The sequence below is a fragment of the Chaetodon trifascialis genome, chromosome 15 (genome assembly GCF_039877785.1).
Source record: "Chaetodon trifascialis isolate fChaTrf1 chromosome 15, fChaTrf1.hap1, whole genome shotgun sequence".
Classification (NCBI taxonomy): domain Eukaryota; kingdom Metazoa; phylum Chordata; class Actinopteri; order Chaetodontiformes; family Chaetodontidae; genus Chaetodon; species Chaetodon trifascialis.
The window spans coordinates 15,298,706-15,324,012 of record NC_092070.1 but is presented as its reverse complement, the minus strand read 5'-3'; the positions used below and the strand labels follow the sequence as shown (position 1 = coordinate 15,324,012).

At 45.5% G+C, this 25,307-nt stretch overlaps 2 protein-coding genes across 2 annotated transcripts in view; one reads left to right on the top strand and one right to left on the bottom strand.

Moving 5' to 3' along the window:
- Positions 1–23,694, bottom strand: LOC139344045 (dynein axonemal assembly factor 5-like). Its single transcript, XM_070981960.1, has 13 exons — positions 23,150–23,694; positions 22,503–22,687; positions 22,235–22,359; positions 21,967–22,085; positions 19,749–19,981; positions 19,136–19,360; positions 14,683–14,826; positions 13,003–13,171; positions 10,127–10,274; positions 7,061–7,211; positions 5,516–5,672; positions 5,086–5,277; positions 1–625 (listed from the first exon to the last, which is right to left on the bottom strand). The coding sequence occupies exons 1-13, from the start codon at positions 23,685–23,687 to the stop codon at positions 477–479; spliced, it is 2,535 nt and encodes an 844-aa protein (XP_070838061.1). The 5' UTR covers positions 23,688–23,694; the 3' UTR covers positions 1–476.
- Positions 23,695–24,637: 943 nt separating this feature from the next.
- prkar1b (protein kinase, cAMP-dependent, regulatory, type I, beta) overlaps positions 24,638–25,307 on the top strand; it is a 62,903-nt gene continuing 62,233 nt past the window's right edge. Inside the window, exon 1 of the mRNA XM_070980933.1 lies at positions 24,638–24,857. The gene's annotated coding sequence lies outside the window, so the exon portion shown is untranslated. The remainder of the gene's footprint in view (positions 24,858–25,307) is intronic.

Here is a 25,307-nt window from a genome sequence, read left to right as displayed (position 1 = left end):
CATATTAAAAGATTCAGGTTTATTTTAATGTGATTTGTATTTACACATCTCAATAGTTTTTCTTTTTTTTTTTTGTTCTGCTTTCATTTTGAAGACAAAAAATCTGAAGCTCCTCAGTCTCAGCACCTTCTGGAGACGGGAGTGCAGGAATGTATCATCAAAACAGCTGAACACAACCACAGTGCATCATTAAAAACAAACATCAGAACCAAAAGAACACAGTAAAAAGGAACGAAAAGGCATACTGAAAAGGTCACCTAAAAATAAAGAATCAGTCATACAATCACCCACAAGAGGATCAAACCTGCACTGAACTTAAGGCACGCGGCTACAAAAGACAGTTTCATTTTAAGGAGAGCGAGTCCTTCAGAGAAAAATGCCCGATGTCTTATTGCCCATATGCTTTTGAAGGGTGTTCATCAGGTACAGTTGAAGGTGAGAAAGTTCTTTGAATGGAGGCACAAACTTCACGTCACTCAGGACTCTGCTGCAGCCTCGGTGTGCAGTGAGCTGATGTGGTGGAGCAGCCGGTCGCAGTACAGAGGACTCCGCTGCTTGTCTCTCACTGCCTCCACCTCTCTCTTCAGAAGTGCCGGCTGGACCGTGCTGCCTTTCTTCAGGACCTCTGGAGACACACACACACACACACACACACACACACACACACACACACACACACACACACACACACACACACACACACAACCCCAAAGACACAAAGCAGGCAGGAGTCAGCACTCAGGATATGGGATGACACAGGGCTCAAATAAAAATACTCAACTACTCAACACAGACTGTTTCTGAGTGTTCTATATTCAACAGTTTGACTTAAAGGAACAATTTGACATTCTGGGACAAACATATGAATATGAAGCTACCTGTTAGCTTATCTTAGCTGGACTGGGAGCGGTAGCTACCTGAGGTCTCCCCTGGTTGCCTTGCAACATCAGGATGATGATAAAACTCCAGGAAAGTCCTTATCGAACTATAACAAGCTACTTTTACACACCAGTTTTTGTATGGATTAAACAAACTGGACAAACATGTTAATAAGCTAACCCAGCTATCTGTTTCCCCGTTTCCAGTCTTTATACTAAGCTACATTAGCTGTAGCTGCACAGATGTGAGAGTGGTGTTGATCTTCTCATCGAACTCTCCAGCTTATAAGCTTATTTCTCAAAATGCTGAACTATTCATTCGAGTTTCTTCCTTTGAGACTTAAAACCTTAAGTCTGTAAGTATCAAAGCATGTGATCTTCAGTGTGTCAGAGGGACTAATGGTGTAATTATGCCTGCTTTGATTGCCTGTCTTATTCTTCCTCTATGCTGGTTTTGACAATCACTCAGGTTCATTTCTCTGCATGAAACATGTAGAAAACGAAAACTCAAATGCACAGCAAAAACTAGTTCATTCATATTCAGGCCCATCTAGTGGTGCTTCCAACGCAGGCGGATAGATCCTCTATCCTGATATGTTCTCTGTAACAGTCAAAATGCAGTCATGACGCCAGCAGATGGCAGCGATGAATTGCACTCCACCAGCTCTGCAGCTCACACGCTGTATGTGCCAGTGCCCTTTCCTTCCACCGGGAGGCGATATTTCTCCGTTCAGACCTTTTCCTCCCACAGTTCCCACATCTTTTGCTGATTTTCAGAGGTATATTGAATTACTTGAAATGCTGTCAGTGGGTAAATGCTGCGGAAACCACAATGCAAAAGCGCCGCTCCAGTGGTGACATGCCGTCACTCTGGATGAGTTAGCTCATGTAAACTCATCATCTGATACCTGCCTTTGTTCTTCAAGGAGATCGAGGGGATTTTTAGCTTTTGTGCACGGTGTACTCAGCTGGGACGGAGGTGGGACTTTGAATTAAACGGAGAACAATGATGACTTGTGAGAAGTGAGTTACACCCGGGCCGACAGTCTGTGTGATTGAGCAGGTAGCAGCCGTGCAGCCAGGATGGGGGGATTATCAGGGTGGAGGACTGGAAGAGTGGGAGAGGGGAGGAAGAGGGGTGGTGGCGTTGTCCATCATGCTGTCAAGACATGCTGCAGACATCAAGCCACTTCACAGATATGCGTTTGAAATCCAAGAAGCATAAGAATGGGATCAACTATTAAAAGGAACAAAGAGAGATAGAAGAAGAAGAAAGGGAGCAGGGAGGGAAAAAAAGAAAGCTTCAAACAGCCGTGCATGGGAGCGAAGAATGCTTCCACATTTGCGGCGCAGGCGGTTATGGCTGCTGTCAGATACAGACGATCACTCAGCAAGATGTGAGGTCATCTCATTTCACAAAGAGACTCCGAGCCGTCTTCGAGTCTACTGTACTTCATGGAGATCATGCTTTGAAGGACTGGCCTCTGCACAATGACTCATTCTTTGTACTTTTACACTTTATGGGGTAGATGTGCTCACACGCTCTCTGAGGCTGATAAACAATTAGTGTGCACCTCTCTCATTAGTGAAGCATTACCAACATTTCCTCATATTGATAAGACGCATCAATTCTATCCATTACTTCCCTAAAACTTAAACAATTATGACTGATGACTAAGGTACACCGTATGTCAGCCTGGTAACAGCCAGTTATGTTAAAGGCTGGCAATATCCGACATTTTTGTTATTGCACACGACCCCACGAAAAGATGAAAACCAACAATGCATCTCTCAGTTCCCCTGCCTTTCTGTGGCGCCCAGGCCCGAATGCATTCGTTGCTACTACATATGTAAATCTTTGAAAAACGGGACACAAATATATAGTTTCATAAAGAGTAAATAGTGCATTTCTATTACAAGCTGTGAATTTGGGGAGTAAAGCAGTGTGGCGGTGTACGTGGGATTGACTGAAAATACACTACAGAGCTCATGTTCACCATAATGTTTAATTCATTTATGTTGATTTGATACTGTCTGGATGACAGTGAAGGTCTAATAAGATAGATTGGGCATCAGGCACCAGATGACACTTGTTAGGAAGATCAATTCAGTGTTGGTTTAGGTCTTTTTATGGGATTTGTTGAGAACAACTTATGCATTCACTTGTACCAGTTTTGGGCTGAACTCATCGTCAGAGCACATCCAGTACAGGTTGAGACAGCAATGAAATTCTCCTCTCGTGTTTACTCTGGAACATACAGAATTACTGAATAGTTTTCAAAGAGAAATCTGAACTACAGTAAATACAGACATCCCGTCCCACTGTCTGTACAGTTTGTACATTATGTGGGTGAAAGATGGTTCATGAAGTTGATTTACATGTGTTCTGCCTTCTGCATGCAATGTTACAGACAATCAATAACCAATGGCAACAGCAAAAATGCTTTTTGTCCTTGGAAGGCTTTCAAAAGCCGTCTTGCAGGGGTAGAATTCATGGTATGGAAGCTATTGCTGCATCTGGTGAGTGTGTGAATGCCTTCTCCTTTTTTCCCCCCTCTCTCCCTCTACGTCTAGTCATATGAAGATGAGAGATCCCGCGGCGAGGCCTCTCGTCGCTGGCTAAAGCATCAGCGCTCACCTGTGTCCTGTCAGAAGTAATGACAGCTAACATCCATGAGAGTGGGAGAGAGTGAAAGTCCAGAGGAGCTGAGCCTCTGTTACACAATTCAGGGAGAGGCCACTCAGACTTTCCACTGAGACATGAATAAAACACAGCCGCCTGTGAGGCTACAAGCTGTCACAGAAAATGCTGGGTATGGGAGGATGAAGTTAGATGGGCAGATAAAAGGTGGAGGGATTAAGCAGGATGGGTGTGAGGACAGATGTGGAAAGGTGGTAAGGGGAAGGGGTGCCCATGTGGTAACCATTAGGAGAGACACAGAGAGTCCAGTGTACCCCAGGTGTACTGGCAGGGGGAGTTATACACATATTAGAGCTTACATATCAACCTGTGAAGTGTCTCTCTCAGGTGGGTGCTTATCCATATCTGGATCTTGTGTTTCACGCTTGAGGGTCATGTCCGGCCCAACCTTTAGCAGGGGGGGAATTGCTTGAAAATTGACGAATTGTGTGGAAAAGAAGGATAATAGAGAGTGTTTGAAATAAAGGACAGAGGGGAATCTGCTGGCAGCGTGCCAGGCAATAATCTAGTGTTTGATAGAGGATACCCCCATAATTCCTCTCATCCATCTGCGAGTGTCTGGGACGCAGCAGGCTGGTCTGCAGATCATCTCGGCTAAACTCTGCTTTCATCGTCACCTCACATTCACCATCACCATCGTCTTTATAGAAATATTACATAGAACTGTCTACGCAGTATGAACTGGAGCTACATGACCAGAGAAGACAGATATCTGTGGTGTTCCGTTTTGCTAGAAAAACAACAAAAACCAGGATGCGCAGACCATTAAACGCTCTTGCAGGTGGATGACGTACAGCGTCGCAGCTTTTTGAGGCAGGAAAAAGGGAATGCAGTAACAGACTCATTTGATCAGTGCTGACTAGATATTTTTGATCTGAGTTTCTCAATTCAAGAGAGAGAGGCGGCTCTCTTTCTCAATCTGACTTCTGCACTCTTTGTGTACATGTTCGAATAACAGCCCTGTAGACCAAGTACGTCTATGTGTGGGTCCATGGTAAAACAAAACGTGTGCATTAGATGACACACCCTCCAAACAGAAGCAATTTGGCTAGCTTTAGGCACCGGTTAGGTTCAGGAAAAGATCATGGTTTGAGTTAAAATAAGTATGTTGACCCAGAAAGTGATCTCAGCGGGGTGTCGTTTAGTAAAGTGTGCGAGTAAAGTGGGTGTGTTGTGTAGTCTGCACAGCCACAGATAGACCTCTCTCCTACAGGCAAAAGTCCACCATGTGTCAGACTTGCTGACAAATGAGCGGGGAGCTCTGGGTGCAGGAATCATGGAGGGAAGTTTAACATGCTGTCATGATACAAAGCTGTTGAAAATCATTTCGCTGTACTATCAGCTGAATGTGTTTAGCAGATGATCGAGATCATTAACACCGCATATCTTCCTGAGCCCTCACCATAAACAGGCTATCGACACTCCATCTTCATCAATAAAGTCTTATCTTATCTTATCTTATCTTATCTCTGAGGCTGCAGGCTCAAACACCCCACCCAGTCTCACCGAGCACTTGGTCCTGCACCGAGCTGTCAGGGTCGTCCAGGTGCAGGAGGAGCTGCTGGAAGAGGAGCTGCAGATGAGGAGCGCCCAGCTCGGGGTTGTAGTCTTTGGTCAGGCTGGACAGCCACAGCCCGAGGGCCTGAAGGGCGACGCTGTGCACTTCCTCGCTGCTGTCGTCCAGACGCTTCAGCAGCTCTGTGGAGAAAAGACATCCACGTGTAAAACAGTGCTTCACAGGACTAGAAGACAAAAGTTCCCCTGTCAATTTTGCTGTTGAGTGGGTTAGGAGAGGACACTTGACAACGTCTATTTTCAGTAAGAGCAGACATTACAAATGAAGTAAATATTCTCCCAATAGCCACTATTCTTTGATTATGTTGGATACGTAATTGACGGCAGTGCATTAGCTTGCGTGTGAGTGTTGGTCATTTACCGGGGTAGATCTTGTTGAGGGCCTCAGGGTGCAGGCTGGTCCCTATGAGCCTGAGTACGGTGGACAGAGAACGACAAGCTAACAGTCTGCTCATCTGAGAGTCTTCTTCTAGAGCCGACAACAAGAGAGGACACAGCTTCTCCTCCAGACACAGCATCTGCACACAGGAAGTACATGTTCGATGACAAGGTCAAAGTCTGCCCATGGACACAATTGCCTGTAGTTTTATGTGAATGGTGAATATGGTGAAATATCACCTGAAGCATGACAGATTCACATTAGGTCTGGATCAGTTTGTACAGACACACGGGCAGGGAGCCCGACTTCAGAAGTTCAGTGAAGGCCGATCACACCAACAGATGAGAAACAGAGGAAATGGACAAACAAGGTGAGGCTGAGCACACCGAGCCACAAGCCAAGAGGTGATGGCTAAAACCTCTGTCACGTCGTCTGTTTGCTATCGAAACCGTGCAGGAGTAACAGTTAAAAAAAAAAAAAAAGTAAGGAGCGCGGGGAGAGGGAGGGAAGGAGACAAAAAGAGGAGGAAAATTTGGCAGAGCAGTGATCCGGCATTACATCAGTGACAATCTGAGGGTGCCAAGTGTAACTGGAGCTGCTAATTGTTTTCACAGGGAGTCGAGAGGAAACAATGTCCTTCTAAATGAAAGGCTGTTTCATTTGCACGTGGAAACACACACATAACCTTCTGTTGTTTTACCCGTCAGGACATGTTGTTTGTTTCATCTCAACTGTCACCTACTTTTGAACCTCAGGAGAGTAACACGGTCCTATTTAGTCACCACTTTTCCAGGTTTACTCTTGTGAGGATGGTTGGGCGCCATTAGATAGTAAAAGTTTGATCGCACACCTACACCCACACACCCACACCCACATTGTCCCCCAGCTGTTTGCTTTGCCTTGTAGTTAAAGACGTGTGAATGGAAGAGGTGTGTGAGCCGGTTTCAACTGGTCACTCTGCACACGCGAGGGCAAACACAGCCAGATGTGCGTGTGAGCACACAGGCTGGAACTGGGCACATGCTCCAACAGGCAGGTGCAAGGACATGTCCCGGTGATAGTTCCTACCTATAACAAGGACCCGGAACAGTGGAGGCATTGTTCCTTTGGGACAAAGGTATGTGAACCCGCTTGCCCCCACGTACACCTGCTACCTGACGTGGCCAACTCTTTCAGCCAAGGAGAGAAAGATGGCGGACGATATATTTTCCTAAATGGCCAAGTGGGACCGTCTATTTTGATGTGAAATGGACAAAACAGAGGATTTGAAGTGAATGTCAACTCCTGGTGGGTTAAAAGAATGCACTACCACATCTTTTCCTTTACAGCTGAGTCAATAAGAAGTGTTTCTGCAGAGTGGAGATCAGGAGTCCTCTCATATCCGGTGTTCGCTTCCAATGCTTATGAGTCCCTTTGCACAGGTGGAAGTAGATGTAACCAATGTGTGTCATACCTGCCTTTGCGCAGGCAGATGGATTCGCAGATGTCACCTCTGTAGCATATGTGTGTGTGTCTGCACGCCTGTACCTGTCCAGGTGTGATGGCCCCTCCATGCAGCAGGGCCAGCAGGCAGCTGAGGGCTGAGGTGCGGACGGCAGCAGCAGTACGGCCCGCATGCCACACCAGGTTGGGAAGCAGGACGTCGCACAGGAATTTCTCCGACTCATCGCGGAAATGCCTGGAAGGGGGCAGAGAGTCAAAAGAAAGTAAGAGGCTATTTATATTTGCATGTTTTAAAGAACGGCGGGCAATAGTGCCCAGTTTGGACAAATGCATGATGCTGGCTGTTGGGAATGCGACTGCAACACAATGGCTATAATGCGGTCATTTTCCCACACTTGTTCTAAGGCGGAAGTGGTGGGGTGGGGATGGGGAGAAGCAGGAGGCGAGGAGTCTAACATCTGGGTGTCCTCCTTTCCCTTCTCGCTTGCTTTTCCACGCTGGCTTCGGCCCTCTGACATCCTCTCAAACATTACCCAAGTCTGCCCAGCTCTGCCTCTGTGGCCTCTGGCTGTTCAGCTGGTGTCACAATAAACTTAGTCATGATGTTTGATGAAGAGTGCTGTCATGCTTCAGTGCCAGTAGGGGGAGCCTGTGTGCCACTCAAACAGCCAGGGCGCTGCTGCTCGTGTGTTAGCTCAGTCTCCTCGTCTTGACAGGTGTTGAAAGCTCATCATGAATGATGCCAGGAGATGGAAAGACACATTTCCACATGACAGGGATGATGTCCAAAGAAGAGAAGAGCGGGACTTCAGCTTTCACTCTTATTACTGTGCAGACTCACACAAATTGCCAGGGAATTCTGACTGTACACACAGTGGAGGTGTCTAAGTTTCCTCAGTGGTCATAAGGCAGCTGCACAGCGAATAACAGCCTCTCTCACAGCACAACGCTGCACAAAAAAAATCATGCTACCATTATTTTGACACATATTGCAATTGCAATATGAGTCATGACTTTAGTGGAAATGCTCATTTTTCACTTCATTTTAACTGAAAAACATATTAAAATGATGATGATGTGATTTATATGTATGTTGCTTCGGTCTGGAGAATGTGATTTGTAGGGTGAGGCATCTCTGGAGCACCACAACACTTTGTTTATGATGGTATATCTTGGTGTTATTGCTATGTTATTTTACCTTTAGCAAAAAACTGGAGCTCCTGAGATATGGATATTGCACATGGTCAAATTGCGACTTCAAAAAGATTTCGATTCGATCGTTTAGCCCTATTTGCCATATTGTGATATAAACTGATTTTTGGAAAACATCCACACGGTGCAATCTTTTCCAGAATATGTCAGGGTCATTTTTGATACATCGTGTTGTCCTGTTTCAAGTTACTGACATTAAACAAGAACATTTGTAGAATCTAGAAAATCTCTGACACATGGGAAACCACACTCAGAATAAGAGGAAGATCTCACCCCAACAGCATTTTTCCCTCGTATTATGTCTTGAAAGCTGACATTAAGACTAAAGACAGATGCCTTTTGCATCCCCTTTGGAAGCGGCGCATGATTTCGGCCTGCCACAACCAGGGAAAAAAAAGGGGGATGAGCTCTCATTTCTCACACATCACCTTCTACTTATATTTCACATTCAGCTTTTTAATCACAGCACACAATTCCACATGAAACAAAACATTGTGTGTGTTCGTGTGTGTGTGGGGATGAAAGGCACTTAAATGTACACAAGCTTACTTTCCCTTTCTGCTTGCTCTATGCTGGAGCTGTCATTATGTCATTTTGGTTGTAGAACAAAGAGAAGAGGTTTTCTCTATGACTATCATTGTCCTCTTGATGACATATAGCGTGTGTGTGTGGGCTACAATCTGCTGAGCAAAGATCTGGCCATAAATCATGAATGGAGGGATAAGATGAGCATGAATGGAAATATTATGGCAGACCACACGGCCCCACATACTGCAAGTGAAGCATTTGGTTTTGAAACCTTTTGAAGGTGTAACATGATTTCTGTCTCCTGATGCTCCTGTGATTACCTGGAGATACGGCAGAGGAACGAGAGAAGCAGCACAGGTGGCTGCACCGGGAGTGTGGCAGAGACAGAGGTGTCTTTTGTCTAATGTGCACATTTATGGATAAAATAATCTGATAAAAGCAAAGTTCCAATTTCCATGTTTTTGGCAAAAGGTGGCACTTTCTGATATAGGATATCATTTCATCTTGTGTTCCTTACACCGCTGCCAGGCTCATGCCACAGGTACCTTCCACATCTTAAGTCTATCCCTCATATTTACCAATGGAAACACCTTCTCCATGGCAACCCCATGGATGAGGTTTGCCTGTCTGATGGACAGCAGCAGCTGCTATGATTGCTGGGACCTGGAGAGGGCCTCAGGCTTAATGCATTCCCTCAGATTAGAGCTCTGAGCCCAGGCTGAAGTCTGTACAGCTGAGGGCTCGAAGAGGAGGGTGAGTGGGCGCTGCAGAGAGGAGTAACCCACCAACAGGAGCTCCTCTCTGGCTGTCAGACACCCTCCTGTCCCTCCTCATTCATCAGTTAATAACCATTCAATGGGGTTATTAAATCACTGAGGAGCCCGCATGCTCAGAAGTGACCGACTAATTTGAGTTGGCCTCTCTGGGAGTATCAGCGAGAGTATGTTCTGCAATGGGGTTTATCATTTCTGAAGTATGATAAACTGTATCACACCTGGAATAAACCCCTATCATCTGTCACATGACCCTACCTGAACCAACTGCAAGTCCCAACAAAGGTGACGGGGTTATAATGACCTCATGGAAATACACTATTGTGTTTCTGTGTGTTTCTAATCATGGTCCGTTGTGGGCGGGGAACTAATTCATATGATTAATGTGAGGCAAAGTCTAAGAATGTGAGATGTGCTAATCATCATGACTTGGAAAACTCAGACTAGACGGACCCATAAAACTGGCAGAGTTCCACGCTAAATGTAACATTATGCATTGACGAAACTGTGGAAAAGTGACCTGAAGCTTACCTTCTCTTTAACAGGAACCCAAAACAAATCTTTCTTCAGTTTGTTTCATAAGATAACTTGCTCTCTCTCTCTTTGTGTGTGTAGTATGTGTGCATGTCCCTCTCACCCCTGGGAATCCAGTGTGTTTGGTGCATCCAGTAGCAACTTAGCAAGCATTGTGAAGATGCTCATCCTCATCTCTGGGTCTTTGTCTGGCTGGAGGGAGCAGTGAAGCAGGGGCATCAACTGGCTCACAAACTCCCCAATCACTGGACCTATAACACACACACACACACACACACACACACACACACACACACACACACACACACACACACACACACACTTACTATTACTATTACTATTCATTTTTTATATGAATCTTTTTTTCCATTTTGTGCCCTTATTGGACAATTTCCGATGCAAATATAGGCAGCAAATATGGTGAGAAAAGGGGATATTTAGATGTTATGTTGCAATACGATAATGCTGTGATTGAAACCGTGTTCAAAGCAACACAATGCAGCCATGGTTCCTTGTGTCACTTCAGCAGTGCTTAGACTTGGGTTCTTTGTTTGAAGTCTTCTTAAGTACACCATATTGCTGGGTCAACAGTCAAAATGACTTACATTCATTCTGTACCCACTCATTTTCAGCCTAACCACTAAACTCTAAACCTATCCTTAAAAACATTTTCAGAGCGGACACACTTTCATTTATGCATTTTCTTAATTCTTCTTTGTCAGGACTAACTGCAAATGGCAAACAAGAAAAGGCCAGCGCTTAAGACTTTTTTATGCTTAGCACTGACCCGAGGGCTCGAGTTATTGAGACCTCAGTGGATTGGTGAGACAGTGACACAGAGCTCAGAGGAAATGAGACATAAAACACGTCTTTGTGTGAGTGTTTCTATGCAAGAGTCTATTACAGGAAAAATGAGAAACTCACAGTGCAAGTATTCCCAGTTACACACACACACCCGCCACCAGTCTGACTGCATGTTTACAGAGCTATATATAGTAATCTGTGTGTGTGTTTGTGTGCGTGCATGTGCAGTGAGTGATAAGTGTCCATGCCCTGCGTGGACTCTGAATTGTACAGACATGAGAGGAGACAGAGGAAATCCTGAGACTGCCCGAGGGTGGCGGCCAGCGTCATGAAGAGATATGGGAAAACAGAGGTACAGAGACCTATTTCATCCAACGGGAATGTGTGAATCAAAGGGTGTGTCATTTAACTGCAGGTCGCCGCACACCGACTACGGATATAACAAGCGAAAGGAAATTTCACTACACTAATCGAGACATTTTCATGCCAGCTGAGCAACAAAAGCCTGTCAGGAGGATATGAGAGGGCAATAATTGTTCCTGTCTCCAACAAACACAGATGGAGTGTGCGAAGAGCTGATGAGCAAGCGAAATGACCAATTCTCAGTTGTCAAATTAACTACCGTCAATTGTTCAGTGTTTCCCTGAATCATGTACACATCAAACATAGCAGCCACATGCTGTCTGTTCGGCTGCCTGCAATAAAGTCCTTGGGTCCTGTTAATAGACCAAAGAGCACATCTGTAAGAATGAAACCTAGGGAAGCTTAGCGCAGCATTCAACATGAGCAGATAAAAAAATACACACACACACACACACACACACACACACACACACACACACACACAGACAGATGCACACACACAGAGCTTCAAAGTAGCCTTGATCCAGGGGAAGGTCAAGAGCAGGCTGCTGTGGTGCTGTTTGATGTAGTGACCTGCACAAGGATCAGTGAGTGGACTTAGAATGGACTGGTCAGTTAGCCGTGGGAGTGTGTGCGAGAATCTGTGTGTGTGTTGGGGAGGGGATTAGAGGGGTACCCAGCTGCCCAGTCAATGACAAAGAGAGGGGAGGGAGGTAGAAAGAGATGGAGATGAAAGTGTGGCACACGGAGGTGCTGATGATGGAGGATTATACGGTACAGAGGGGGGTAAAGTGAAGTCTCAGCACCAAAGACAGGGTCACAACTTTTTAACCCGCTAAAGCAAACACACACACACACACACACACACACACACACACACACACACACACACACACACACACACACACACACACACACACACACACACACACACACACACACACACACACACACAGACTAACCCCGCTGGACAAGTCAGAGACGCACTGACTGACTGACATGCGGAGGGAAAGACAGGGATTTACCTAAGTCAGTAAGCCAACTGGTGCGAACGACAGTCTTTTTCTGTGTGGGTGTCTCTGAGCCTCTCTGCTTGGGTCATGGAATATAATAGAAATGTATTCCACCATGTTTCTGAGTGAGGGTCCCTAATGGGCATTCATTGGACAAAAATAATGGAACAGTACGCATCCATTGGGGCGTCAAGCAATAAATTATATAGATTTTAACCTTAAACAGTTGGTCATTTGACAGCCTTTCCTATCTATCAAGAGGTGCTGACAATTGCTCTGACCGCCAGCGACACACACACACACACACACACACACACACACACACACACACACACACACACACACACACACACACACACATCTAACTTTAGATGCCTGCCTAGCTCTCAGAAGCAGTGTGGGACTCGGAGCGCAGGGACTAGAAAATGGCCGACTCCAAATAATTCCAATAAACTATTCGAAACCTTTGTACAAGGGAGAGTCTGTGTTGCTGCTTTGACAGCTGCTGGTTTTGATGCGCCGCCTCGATGACGGATCATGTGGGAACAGGACAAACAGCTTGACGCATGTGTCTGAAGAAGCTGAGGAACAAACAGTTTAATGAACCACAGCATGAAGTAATGTTTAATAAAACATACCATACTGGGGTGAAATGGACCTAAAGAGCATGTTCAGATCATCTGAGGGGCCAACTGCTCAAAACCTTACTGTGTTTCCTTGACCATTATTGGATCTCCATACGTGCAAACTTCAGCACCTGCTTTGTAATTTGGCAATGTCTTGTGCATTGACTTCTCACCTGATTGCATCACTATGATATGCAGTTGGAGTCTCTGCGGGGAGTAGCTGCACCAGGTGTTGACAGAGGCAGACAGCCAGTCCAGCAGCTGGCCCATATGTAGTCTATAGAGTTCCCTCACTGAGTCCAGGCCCTGTACCTTACACAAGATCTGTGCACTCTCCAAGGCCTGGGGAAAGAGAGGGAACAAAATGATGTCAACGCATGTTTAGCATGCAATCTGTATTTAACAATCCAGTCCAAAAAGATTTCACAAAGAGAGAGCGAAGATTGGGTTGGAGAAGTGGAAGAGCCGATGAGAAAAAGTGATAACAGAGCAGAGGGTATTGTGCTCAAGTTCAACAAGTACAGCTGTTTTCTTGTCATTTTTTCTTGTCACACAACACGTGAAACCATGGGAAGAACAACACTGCAGACATGACAAGGTCTTACACATAAAACCACTTAGAAAGAAAAACCCCGACAGATACTCAGGATGTCACAAAGGCACAGGAACTGACAGAAAGACACACACCAATAAAGCTGTGCTGGGAGGAAAGGGCAGGAAAGAGAGATAGGAGAGTAAATAATTAGCTGACTCTTTAGTTCAGGGGAATTGACCTTAGGGGCACTTCGTAGCTCCCTTCATAGTCCCTCAGGGATGGACAGGGACAGAGACAATGTCTGAGTCACGGATCGGCCCCTTCAGAAGAGATCGAGACAACCCTGAGCTGTCCGCTGATGGGAAAGACGTGCCCCTTTTCTGGGAAAACAAGTAAAGCTTTTCCTCTGGGTCCGGGAATGCTGGAGGCCATTCTCACCCTCCCTCTCTGCTTCTTAATCCATTCCTTCTCATCTATTCTCTAACACTGCTCCAAGTCTGGACACATACGCCGATGCAGACAGACGTAAACACACACACACACACACACACACACACACACACACACACACACACACACACACACACATACACGTGCGCGCACACACACACACTGGTGGCCCGTGTGGTGTCTGGTAAGCATCAGCGCCAATTCCTTCCCGCTCCTCTCCCTGTCATTAGCCTCCTACGGCGACGAGCAGTTAGGCGACACTCTGGCCTCAGACACTGTTGGCTTGTCACTGATCCTGTTTGTCCCTTTGCATTTGGACGATGACCACAACATGGAAGCGTGCTGCTTGCACATCATTTAGCTGTTGTGACCTGAGGAGGCGTCAGGGAGCCACAAACGGGGCTTTTGGCCGATGACACAAACCTGCTAAGAAACACAACTCATCTTTCCCCATTTGTTTTTTTCCTTCTCTATTTCTGTCTGTCTCTCTTTATCACCACCTTTCCCTCGCCTCCTTTCACCCAGGACTGGATTTAAAGTTCCACTCCAAAGGTGCAATTTCAGCTCCCCTGGCTAAGTGGGTAATTATACTGTTGGCCATGCCCACTTTGAACTTGTACAAATGCTCGCATACCTCAAATAGCTCTCTTGCTTCATAAAAACTGCTTACCTTTCCAATAAAAAAGGATGGAAAAACTAAAATTGAAGGGCGAAAAAGGTAAAAAAAAAAAAAGAAGAAGAAGCAGAACTTGAAGCATTTCACAGGTGAGGTGATGTGCTAGTTTGCCCAAGTGGAGCAAAGTAAAGGCGGAGCTGCAGAGAGGATGCACATATCTGGGATTTCATCTTCATACTTGTGTTTTCTCACCTTTTCGCTGAGATGTGGCTCGGTGGAGAGGCTCTGGACAGTGACCAGCACCTGCAGCAGCTGCAGGCTGACTGAGCCACAGTCTGACTCACACTGACGCAGCAGCACGTCCACGCAGGCCAACAACTGCTCCAAGTACAGAACCTGAGAAAGAGGGAGAAGTAGTAGAACACTGTCTTGTCTTTAGAGCAGATGTGAGCCCTGCGAGAGGGATTCGCCTTGAATGTTTGCCCTGTCTACTGATGAATCTTCTTCTGTCCCGCTCTCAGTCCTTCTTCACTTTCTGTTCGCATCACACCATCAAGTAACTCAAGTGTTCATTTTTAACCAAAAAACTGCCTCCTCATCACATGTAACTACACAGAACCCATCTCTTCTTTCACAAAAAACAACCGAGTGATCGACAGGACACAATAACTCTGAATGAGAATTTTCCACCTCCAGACCAGTGTGTGTGTGTGTGTGTGTGTGTGTGTGTGTGTGTGTGTGTGTGTGTGTGTGTGTGTGTGTGAGATTGCTGTCACTTGTCAGCCGGTGTCGTGGTGAGCTCATGTTTAGACAAAGACTTGCAGCTCAGGCTAATTTCTCTGCCATCACTGGGATCATGGCCTCTTTTCCTGTTTCCTTGCAGCCTGTCATTAGGGCCGAATGAGGGAGGACGGGGATTAAGGGGGGAAATGGAAGGTGTTGGTGTGTGTGAGCAAGAGGGAGAAAGTGTGTGTTTTTGTACATGGAGGGTTGAGAGCGGGAAAAGTGCCCTCCAGGTGTTTGCTCTGGTCTGGTGATGAGGGGGGACTCGAGTGTGTGTGAGCAAGAAATACTCGATGCAACCTCCATCGCTCAAAACTCCCCTACTGAACTCGACTGACAAATACCAGAGCTCTATCACTAGGGGGCACACTATCTTTTCACAAATTTGTTCAACTATCGCCTGGCATTAATCTGGAAAGAAAACAAGTGTTAAGCCAAGTAAAGATGCTCAGAGCATTAAGAAAGAGGCCAGGGCTTGTGAGGAGGACAGAGGGCTAAAGGACTTCCAGTCTGCGAGACACATGAGCAAATGTTATTTTGCAATAGAGTGTTGAGCACACACTGGAAAAAGGCTTGTTATATGCACATTGAGTCCAGGGTGTTAGTTAAGAGTGTAAACACATTTTCCAGAGGCAGTCTGAGGCTAAACTAAACTTCCATGCAGCCCTGAACAACCACAACTTGCCCTCATTTCTTCAGCTGACGAGACTCAAAAACACTTACAGCTAACCCACTGCACTGTGCACGCTTGTTCGAGCATTGATTTGGGAAATCCCTGCCTGTGCCCAAGCCATTTGTTGGCACATGAACACTGCAGGAGCTCCAGGAAATCAGTAGTGCAAATAACGTGACAGACAGTGGCAGACACACACATTAGCTAACACATACACAGACACACATATTACACATGCCCAGAAAACAACCATTAGGGCCGGCCGAGGGAGAGAAAGAGGGAGAGCGGAAAAAGTGGTGCGGTGTAATGACTAGGTGGACACCTGGAGCCAGGTGAGATACACCTGGTTTCGTTGGCCTGGGCACGCTCCAGGGGCCTCGTTGCACAGTGTGTATGCATCTGTCCACCTCTGGATACCTCAATTACACACACACACACACATGCACACACGACTCCACTTCAAGGAGCCATACCAGTCGATGGATTCCTATCTAGTGGGGAGCCCACCCCCCCAACAGCTACTGATGCCGCCATGGCAACAGGAAAACAAATACTGGCGGTGAATGGGCGGCCGACCCTTTGCACTCAGGTACAGTTCGCTACCCTGCCTTTCTTCTCCTCTCTTCATCTGTCGTTCAGTGGAGAAGTGAGCGGTATGCAGCTGTCGTTTATGACAAAGTGCAGGCATGCAGGAGACACTAATGTACGCAGCACGCTTGTGTGGCACAAGTGCAGAAGTCTCTCCATGCAGAGACAAGACGTTCTCCTGCTGATCTGTTCCTTTGGGTGTCACCAAAATGGCAAATTCACTGATAGCAAGCCTGGTTGTAAATATGTCTGCTAATTCACTGTCAGGCCCCCTGTAAAAATATGCCTTTCTTCCTCTCTGTTGGAACTGTCTTTACCAATTTACTCCAGCCCTGCAGATGTTAAAATGCCTCTGTCACCATGGCAAACCACAACACAGCGACATTCAGCTGTGTAAGGTGTGTGTGTGTGTGTGTGTGTGTGTGTGTGTGTGTGTGTGATGGTGGGGATTTGTTAATCTCAGTGGAATACCCCTTAAAAAGAAACCCGTGTGTGATTCATTAGCAAACACCCCGTATAAACTACACAAGGTACCTCAGAATACGGTGGCTTCTCTAACCACTGGCTCGCCTTTCATTTTCCCTCAAAGCCTTGACATCATCTTCAGTTTTATGACCAATATTTTTACTTTTCGCCGAGCATCTGTCATTTATTTTTGTAAGCTGTCTCTTTCCCCCACCGAAATAAAGAAAAGAAAACAGGGACATGAAAGAGTCGGCGAGGTTAAGTCGTGCAGAAGTATCATATATCAGTTTCCAAATCTTCAGCATGTTCCCCCAACTCCCCATGGGGCCCTGCAGTTCCCCTTGCCTCTGTTCACTTTGAAGATTATTTATATTTCATTTCTTAACAGGCTTCATTTTGTCCAAGTCAAACTTTACTTTTTCTTTCTCTCTGCCTTTGGTTCCTGTGGCACATAACTCTCTCAAGTTGGATGCAAACACACATATCTTTGAAGTTCTTATTTTTAAAAAGTCAAATAAAATACGAGGCTGCTGTTTGTCTTTGTTGTGTCTGCAGGTAATGAAACCATCATCAAATACAAGTAAATCAGTCCCATATGAAGAATCTAAGGGCTTACCAACACTTTGGATTGAGAAACTGCGCGGTAAGTATTCTGGGTCAGGATTTCAGCACAAAGAGAAAGAGGGATGCAGGTGCTCCCGTCTCCACTGGTGTTATTTACAGCTACACAGTGATCTGGCCCTGCTCCCTGCTATGAACCCTGCCTGTTGTCGAAGAATGCTGCAGGTGCTTTGTCTGGGTGAGCTCTTGAATGACAATGCTCTATGCTTTGCCCTCAGAAACAGAGACAGAGAGAATGACAGGGGGAGATAGATGGAGAAACAGACAGAGGAAGCAGAGGTCTGCCTCCATCTGTGCAGCAATGAGTGACCATCCCGTCCTGTTAGTCTTCTCTGTGGTTGACCCCTGCCGGATAACGACAGGGGAGGACAGAAGGGGGTCAGCTTTCCTCCCCATTTATCACTGGCCTTGACCAGGCAGGCTTTGAAATTTCAGTGATTCTTTTAACGGTGTAGCTGAACCGCAGTCTGTTGCTGAGACCTTACACATGGCCACACAAAAAAAAACAAAGGCTATGCACTGCCTTGTCTGCGCAGAGGGGTCAGAGTCGCCATGCAGGGGTCACGTGAAATTAGTGGATTTTTGTTATTATTATCCCAGGGAGGAAATTCTTGCAGGCCTCACAGGGAGGGGGATGGGGTCATGGGTATAGGTGAGTCAGTAGTGCGGCAGGATCAGAAAATAGCTCTCTGCCAGACAACCGTTATTTTGATTCTGAAAGGGAAACATATTTGGTTCAAGAGGAACAAAAAGGAAGCGGGGAAGAGTCTGCTCCGGACCCGATGGGATTTTTCCACTGGCAGACTGTTGTTTGCAGGGAAACTCAAAGGGCATTTTTTATCATCTCTGCTATGTAAAAAAATAAAGATACTTGGAGCACTGTGGGAGCACATTTCACAGTTGCGTGTGAGCCGGAGTCGTTTTGATCAGAGACTTGAAATGTTATATTTGAAAAATACCTCGTGGCCGGACTGTCACTTTAGCAGGGTCAGCATTTTAGAGAATTACTCAACAGCCAAGCCAGTGCACTCTCCGTGTACAGTAGTGCTATTGAAAACTCTTGAAGACTCTTCAACTGAAGCCCTTTCAAGAGATGTGGCTTCTTATCACAGCCCTATTTCCATACGGGACAAATTAGGCAAGAAACATACGTACAGTATGACTGCTGCACTGTAACTGCCAAAAAAAGAGCTTTAAGGTACACATGGAGAGTAGACAATGACCTTCTATGACCTTGCCAACATCACCTAACAAGACTGGAAAAGAAAAACAGCTGGTGCACACAGATCAGGGAGGAAAAATCAAGACATGGCAGCCTATGAGGGCAGAGGAAACCTGGCAAACGTGTCATTAAAACAAGTCTGACTTGAATGTTTTAATTCAAACAAGATGCTCTTTCCCCTTCCACAGGAAAACATCACAGGTGCTGCTACTACACCGAAGCTGTTAACAACAACAGAAGGATGTGGTTGTCCAGGGTGTGAGCCGTGTAGATGGCATTACTGGCAGTTAGTCTCAGGTAAATAAGTTAAAAACAGGTGAACCACAACCAAATCCAAGCATCTCTCTGCTGACCTGTTGATATTCCTGGCAGACGTCGGGCCGGGCCAGAGTGTCGGTGATCTGTTCGAGATGTGGTTTAAGGAGGGGTTTGGGGCAGCCTCCCAACACCGCAGCCAGCACCATGAGAGGGGCCCAGGGGTGAGAGGAAGAGGAGGGGGATGTCACATGATCCAGCAGCAGCTTGAGGAAGACCACAGGAGGGACAAAGGTCCCCAACAGTTTAGCAGCTGCCATGCACTAGATGTGTGTGCAGAGAGAGGGGAAGAGAGTGGAGAGAGACATGGAGGTGTGAGGGAGTGTGAAGGAGGATGAGAACAACAGGAAGTCCTTTTTAAATCTGCCACACATCAAAGATCTACACAATCCTCTTATGCAAACAGGTGCATCCCAAGTCCTTGAGCCATGCTCGGTCCAGTCTACACTGAGGACAGCCACTAAAAATGCCGACTGAAAGCTCACCAGATGTGTCCTTAAATGATTTTGTCTGATAATAACTGAAACAAAACAAATTCTACTGTGTCCGTGTTCAGGCAGAGCTTCACTAAATGCCACACCTGATCCAAAAAAAGCAAATACGGTATGACCACATCCTGCTAATCCAATGACTAAGCACTCTGGGACTCACGTTGCTGACCACGTCTCTCTCTGTGTCGGTGCAGGCCCGGTAGAGGGTGGCCAGGAGAGGCTGCAGGTGCTGGGTACTGTGGTCCTCAGTGTGGAGCAGCAGCACAGACAGCAGCTGAGAGGTCCTGACCCGTGTGGGCATCAGCCAGTCGGTCATGTCATGGGTAATGGCCGGCACCAGCCTGCCCAGGTTTCTGACCACAAGCTCTCTGCAGCCCAGTCCTGGACGCTCCACTGGAGGGGAAAATGAAGAACATTAGCCTTTGCATGCTCTTCTACTGTGAGATGTCAGTTTGTGATGTTCAGAAACTCATTTTCTCTCACCCTGCCTATATCTCCTTCAGTCAGTGAACTACTTTGCTTCCCAAAATGACTATGAACAATCTCCAAGAGATTGTCAAGTTGTTGATTTTCATTAAAGACATCTGAATAACCTATAGATAGAGAGAGAGCAAGCAATCATGTTGCACCTTGTTTATGAAAGGTCAAACTGCATATTTATTTTTCTTGTGTGGAATTTTGTATCTTTATGTTAAACTATTTAAAAGCTAAAAAACAACATACATGAAACAAAAAATATCACTGATTCACAGGTTTTCAAATGTCTGTTCACTAGGGCTCCAACTCATCACATTTATACCTTGAACTCCTTACAATTAAGATTTACTCACAAGGAACTTGTCAGAACAAGTGAAAGACATTCTTAAATACATTTCCCTCTACATTTCAAATCCAGCACGCCCCCTGCTTTCTCTGCCCCACCTTATTCTCCTTCTCCTATCGACACACTAATGAGAGAGGAAGAGAGGACTAAAGGAATACAAAAATAAATCAGAGAAACACAACAGGACAAGACAAAACAAGCCCCCTTTCTGGTCATCTTTCACTGTCTGACAGTGACCTCTTCACACTGGGAGGCCCAGCAGATTTACGATGGCAAGAAAAAGAAAGACAAAGAGACAGAGAGAGAGAGAGAGAGAGAGAGAGAGCCTCTTCCTTTCCTTTCCTGTCCCCAAGCAGAGCCCGTTTTCATCCACATTGTCACGTGTAGCTGTGGAACATGTATAGGAACTTCAAGCAAGATGCTAAGTATAGGAACTGTAACCCCTGACATGCATGCATGTGTGCACGCACGCACGCATGCACGCACACACTTAGTCAGGCCATAAAGGCAAGCCATGGTGACCATGTTCAGGTTCACCCTCATTCAGGGCCCCAAGGCAGACACTTATCGTTCCAAGCCAGTATGTGCCCTGAAAACCAAGCTGTCACACACATCATCATTCTGACTGAATGTTATAACCTCAGACAGATGTCCTGAAGAGAGATGATTCAATGTGCTTTGATTACATTCACATTCAAAATTTACATCTGCATTTGACCAACGCGGCAAGGATTTTATTAGGCACGGGGAGAGATCGGGGAAGCCAATTCACCTGGAAACTGCTTGGATTTCACCCGAATTAATCCTTCAATAAGATATGACAATGAGATAATCTTACAGAATGTAAGAAAGTCTGACCTGAAGCTAGATCCTGCCAAGTTTATTTCACCAGCAAAACATCAGGTCCGTCTAGACTGTCTAAACCTGCCATCACCCAGGTTCAACATAGTTTCTTCCACACTTTATTGAAAAATAGCAACAATGGATGCTGATAAGAGCTGTGGGTGGCTGTAGTAATTTTATCTCTCAATGCTACCACCTCATCCTGCACTCTGTAAGCTCTCCTGTTGATCCTAAACAGACAGAAAAATACTTGAATTTTGTAGAATTTGTGTGTGTTGCTCAGGTTAGGAGATTACATTTTAAAGCCACTCTGCTTCCAGCTTGCACTTAAAATACTTTAAAACCAGACAATCACTTTAACTAGTTTTCTCTTAGTGTCATACAATTGGCTAGCAATTAGAAAATAAACTGGGGTATGTGGAATGATGTATAAATGTTGTGGCAGCTGTGACGAAGCATGGTTAGAGGAGTGTCTTGCTGCCATCAGTGTGTGAAGGAATGAATGAGAGTTGTAAAGCACTTTGGAAAAAATCACTACATAAATGCGTTTGCCATACAATTCATGAATGAAATGGAGGACAACACATTTCTTTGGCTGAAATTAAAATTGAAGCAGATAGCATTGATACCACCAACTCACACAGCATATTAACAACTTTATCTTGGAGCTGACCCAGATGGGTCAGAATAAATCATACCAACTGTGACTGACCTCCTGGTGGGTAGAAGGGAGGCGGTGTGAGGAGAAAGTCCATCTTGTCCTTGATGTCTTCCTCATTCTCCTTCTCCCACTGGGCTCCTACCTGCTTCCATAAATCAGCTGCTAGAAGTCTAGAGAAGAATGACATTAGTATTACAATAGTATGCACTATATTTCACATATAAGTTGAAGACATTTTTTTTGTTACGTTTTCTTTTAACATTGAACTCCCCCGTGAGATATTTGCAAAGTATTAACATAAAGACCTTGACACTTTTACCTTATTTCTGGGATCTCATCACTGATGCTGCTCAGCAAGAGTGGGATGAGTTTGTGGAAATAAGAGTATCTGTCTCTCATGTGAAGGAGCCAATTTCCAACAGCTGCAGTCACAGCTTTTCTCACCTGGAACAAAAGAGAGCAAGATAGAAAAAGCAGCAAAGACGAAACACTTGGGTTTTGAGGACAAACGTAGGCCCTGGAATAACTTAATATGCAGTACATGTAATGACACACAGTGGGAGGTCGGACAGTGCTTTAAACTGAACCTGTGGCGAGTCATCGAACAGTCTCTGCGCCAGGTGAGAGACCACGTCATCCATGTTTTTCCCAGTGCCATGCTGAATGACAGCCCCGGTGGCTTCGATGACGGACACTCGCACCCGGGAGTGCTGGTGAGAAATCGTCTGCATAAGCGGCTTGACCAGACTCTCAGCCTGCATGTGAAAGTGCTCTGAAGAGAAACAGGTGAAATACACTTTAGTCTATTCAACTCAGTCACATAGAGCTGGGTGATAGCATTGATATAATATCAGTATTGATACAGATTGGATACATCCTTGGATACTGCTGAATTTTTGTAGTTTTAAAGGCTGAATCACAGCCCTGCACTGAGAGCGTGTCCTCTGACACGATAATATTAATTAGTGGCAGCCCTAGTTGAGACAGGTGACGGAAGGCAAGTAAGTTTACAAATTTTGGGACATTAATAACAAGTAATTCTAATGTTTCAGGACAAAAACAATACCTTTGTGATGCGCTGAAATGACACAACCTTATGACTTATCTTAACCACTTCATGTAACTGCAGATTTAGACCAGGCAGCTACGTAGTGACGTTAAAGGAAGAACGAGCTTTTCTGCGTGCCCCGAAACCATGGCAACAGACATCAGCAACAAACGACTCTTGACGAACCTGGTACACACTTTGCCAAATTCACGGTGCACTTGCAGCTTTCTCTTTTAACATCTGGGAAAGGGTCGACGATGGTTCTCTGCAATATGTTCATCATTTCGTTCAGATACGGCGCTAAATGTTTCCCGCACACCTCCAACGTCAGAGTCAACATCTCCACGGCCGACAGCCGAAGCTCCTCCGCCGGCTCCAGGATCTCTTTCTCCCCGAGCCTCTGAGCCAGACAGGGCATGAGATAAGGCAGCGACTCCTCCGGCTTAGGGACACAACGAATAAACTCTGTTATTGTCGTTATGGCGGTTTCTCTGCATCTTTCCATCGGGTCTGAGAGACATTTGAGGAGCGGCTTGAGGAGGGCAGAGAAAACCTCCTGTAAGACGCTGCTGGGAAGTCCTTTATCCACAGTCTCCCTCTTGATTAGCTCAAGAGCTCTCTTTCTTGTCGATTTGTTGTCTTCGTTTAGACAGTTTAAATGTCGGGCGAGTCCTCTCAAAACTTCAGAGGCAGCATGCTGATCGCCAGTCTCCATCGCTGCCATCTTGACTGTCGTTATGGCAACTCCCAGCCGCACGACAAACAAACGCCTGCTTTACGGCAGCTTCCGATTCAAACTCTCGAACTTTATTCACATTCACAGTCTTACCTCTTGCATCAAGCTCCCTCCTCTGAACGTCCCCATTTGTGCTGACAGTACTGAAGCAAAAAAGTGATGTCACGACACTAAAAATACGAAACGAACTGTTTCACCTTTCCTAATTAGAATGAGAAAATTACGAAAAAGTATGTTTTTTAAACAGAATAGAACATAGACACAATTAGAAGATGATTCCAGTGACTTCTCAGAAAGTCTTATCCTCTGTGACATCTAAAAAACAACTAGGTAAAGTGGGAAAGTGTTTCAGACCCCTGGGGGACAAATTTTCCAGTGTGTTGTTTATGATTATTTGATTAAATACATTATCCCCCAAATTCGGGTAATATGAACCACTAAAGCAAGATATTCCTTAAGGCAGATCCTGCATTACTGAGACTCTAAATCTAGTTTTATAAAACTCTAGGTTAGATTTTAGTGACCTTGATGGATTTTGATTCTACATTTCCAAAAAAATAAACATGATATTTTATTTTGTTTTGTTCCTGATAGTGCTGAGAAGCTTTGAAACAACATTTAGACTTCCATATTGGGAAGTAAATTGTAGAAACAGAGAACAAATGTTTTTCAAGAGTATTCTTGTAATGCTTGGTCTGACCTTTGTGGCGTCAGTTGGAGGGCTTAAATTCATGAATCTGGCGTATTTCGTGACGTATTTCGTCTATTGCCCAGCGTCAAACATGTCAGTTTTAGGATTTTTCTCTCTATCTTTTAAATTACGCATACAGTCTCCCACCATATCCACAAATGAAACCTTCTTGTTCAATATTACTGAAACACGACCTAGCTCCCTCATCTCTGTTAAGGGTGGATGTTTCCTTTAAACATTTTCTTTTACCTGCAAACGGGCTGGCGCGTGCTCGCTGCTGCTGGCCTCGAGAGAGAGCGCCGCTGCGGTCGAGAAGATGACAGATTGACGTCATCGGGACTGACGCAGAGCGAGCCGAGGTAGCAGAGAGGCAGAGCAACGGCAGCATCCCGTCTGACAAACGGCACCTCACCAATCTCCCACCAACGGCGAGGTGTTTTCTCACTGAGCATCCTCCAAAAACAACGGTAGGGACACCAGCGAGAGCACCGACTAGACCGTATTTTTATAAACACAAAATGAGGGTTTAGACCAGGCCCATTATAGCGTTTACGTCGCAGTATTTCCCCTTCGTTGTGGTTTGGTTGTCATTGTAAGGTTAGCCAAGCTAGCTGGGTTAGCTGTCTATTGAATGCAACTGCACAGGTGCTGAGTTTCATCACTAGCTCAACAGTATACATGGCCAAACTGCTATATGTGGGCACTGCTTTGTTATTTGCTGTGAAGAAACTGCACTCGGTAGATGCCATATCCTTAAGTCATAAGTGATATTGGTGTATTATGTTGTAAAAAGCCATATCTTAGAAGTGATTTGCCTTTGAGGAAGTGATACAGGGTGGTTAACAGTTAGCTACACCTGCTCAGCTTCCTGGCTTGCTAGAGACACACTGCTGTTATTTGACATGACTGTAGTCTGA

Bases quoted from the DNA above. Each gene is read 5' to 3' on its own strand.
- LOC139344045 (XM_070981960.1), bottom strand. From the start codon at position 23,687: ATGGCAGCGATGGAGACTGGCGATCAGCATGCTGCCTCTGAAGTTTTG. The intron at 22,688-23,149 runs GTTCGTCAAGAG...GTTTCTCTTCAG, and splicing joins TTTGGCAAAGTGTGTACCAG to AGCACTTTCACATGCAGGCT. The intron at 7,212-10,126 runs GTGAGAGGGACA...GCCCCCTTCCAG, and splicing joins AACACACTGGATTCCCAGGG to GCATTTCCGCGATGAGTCGG.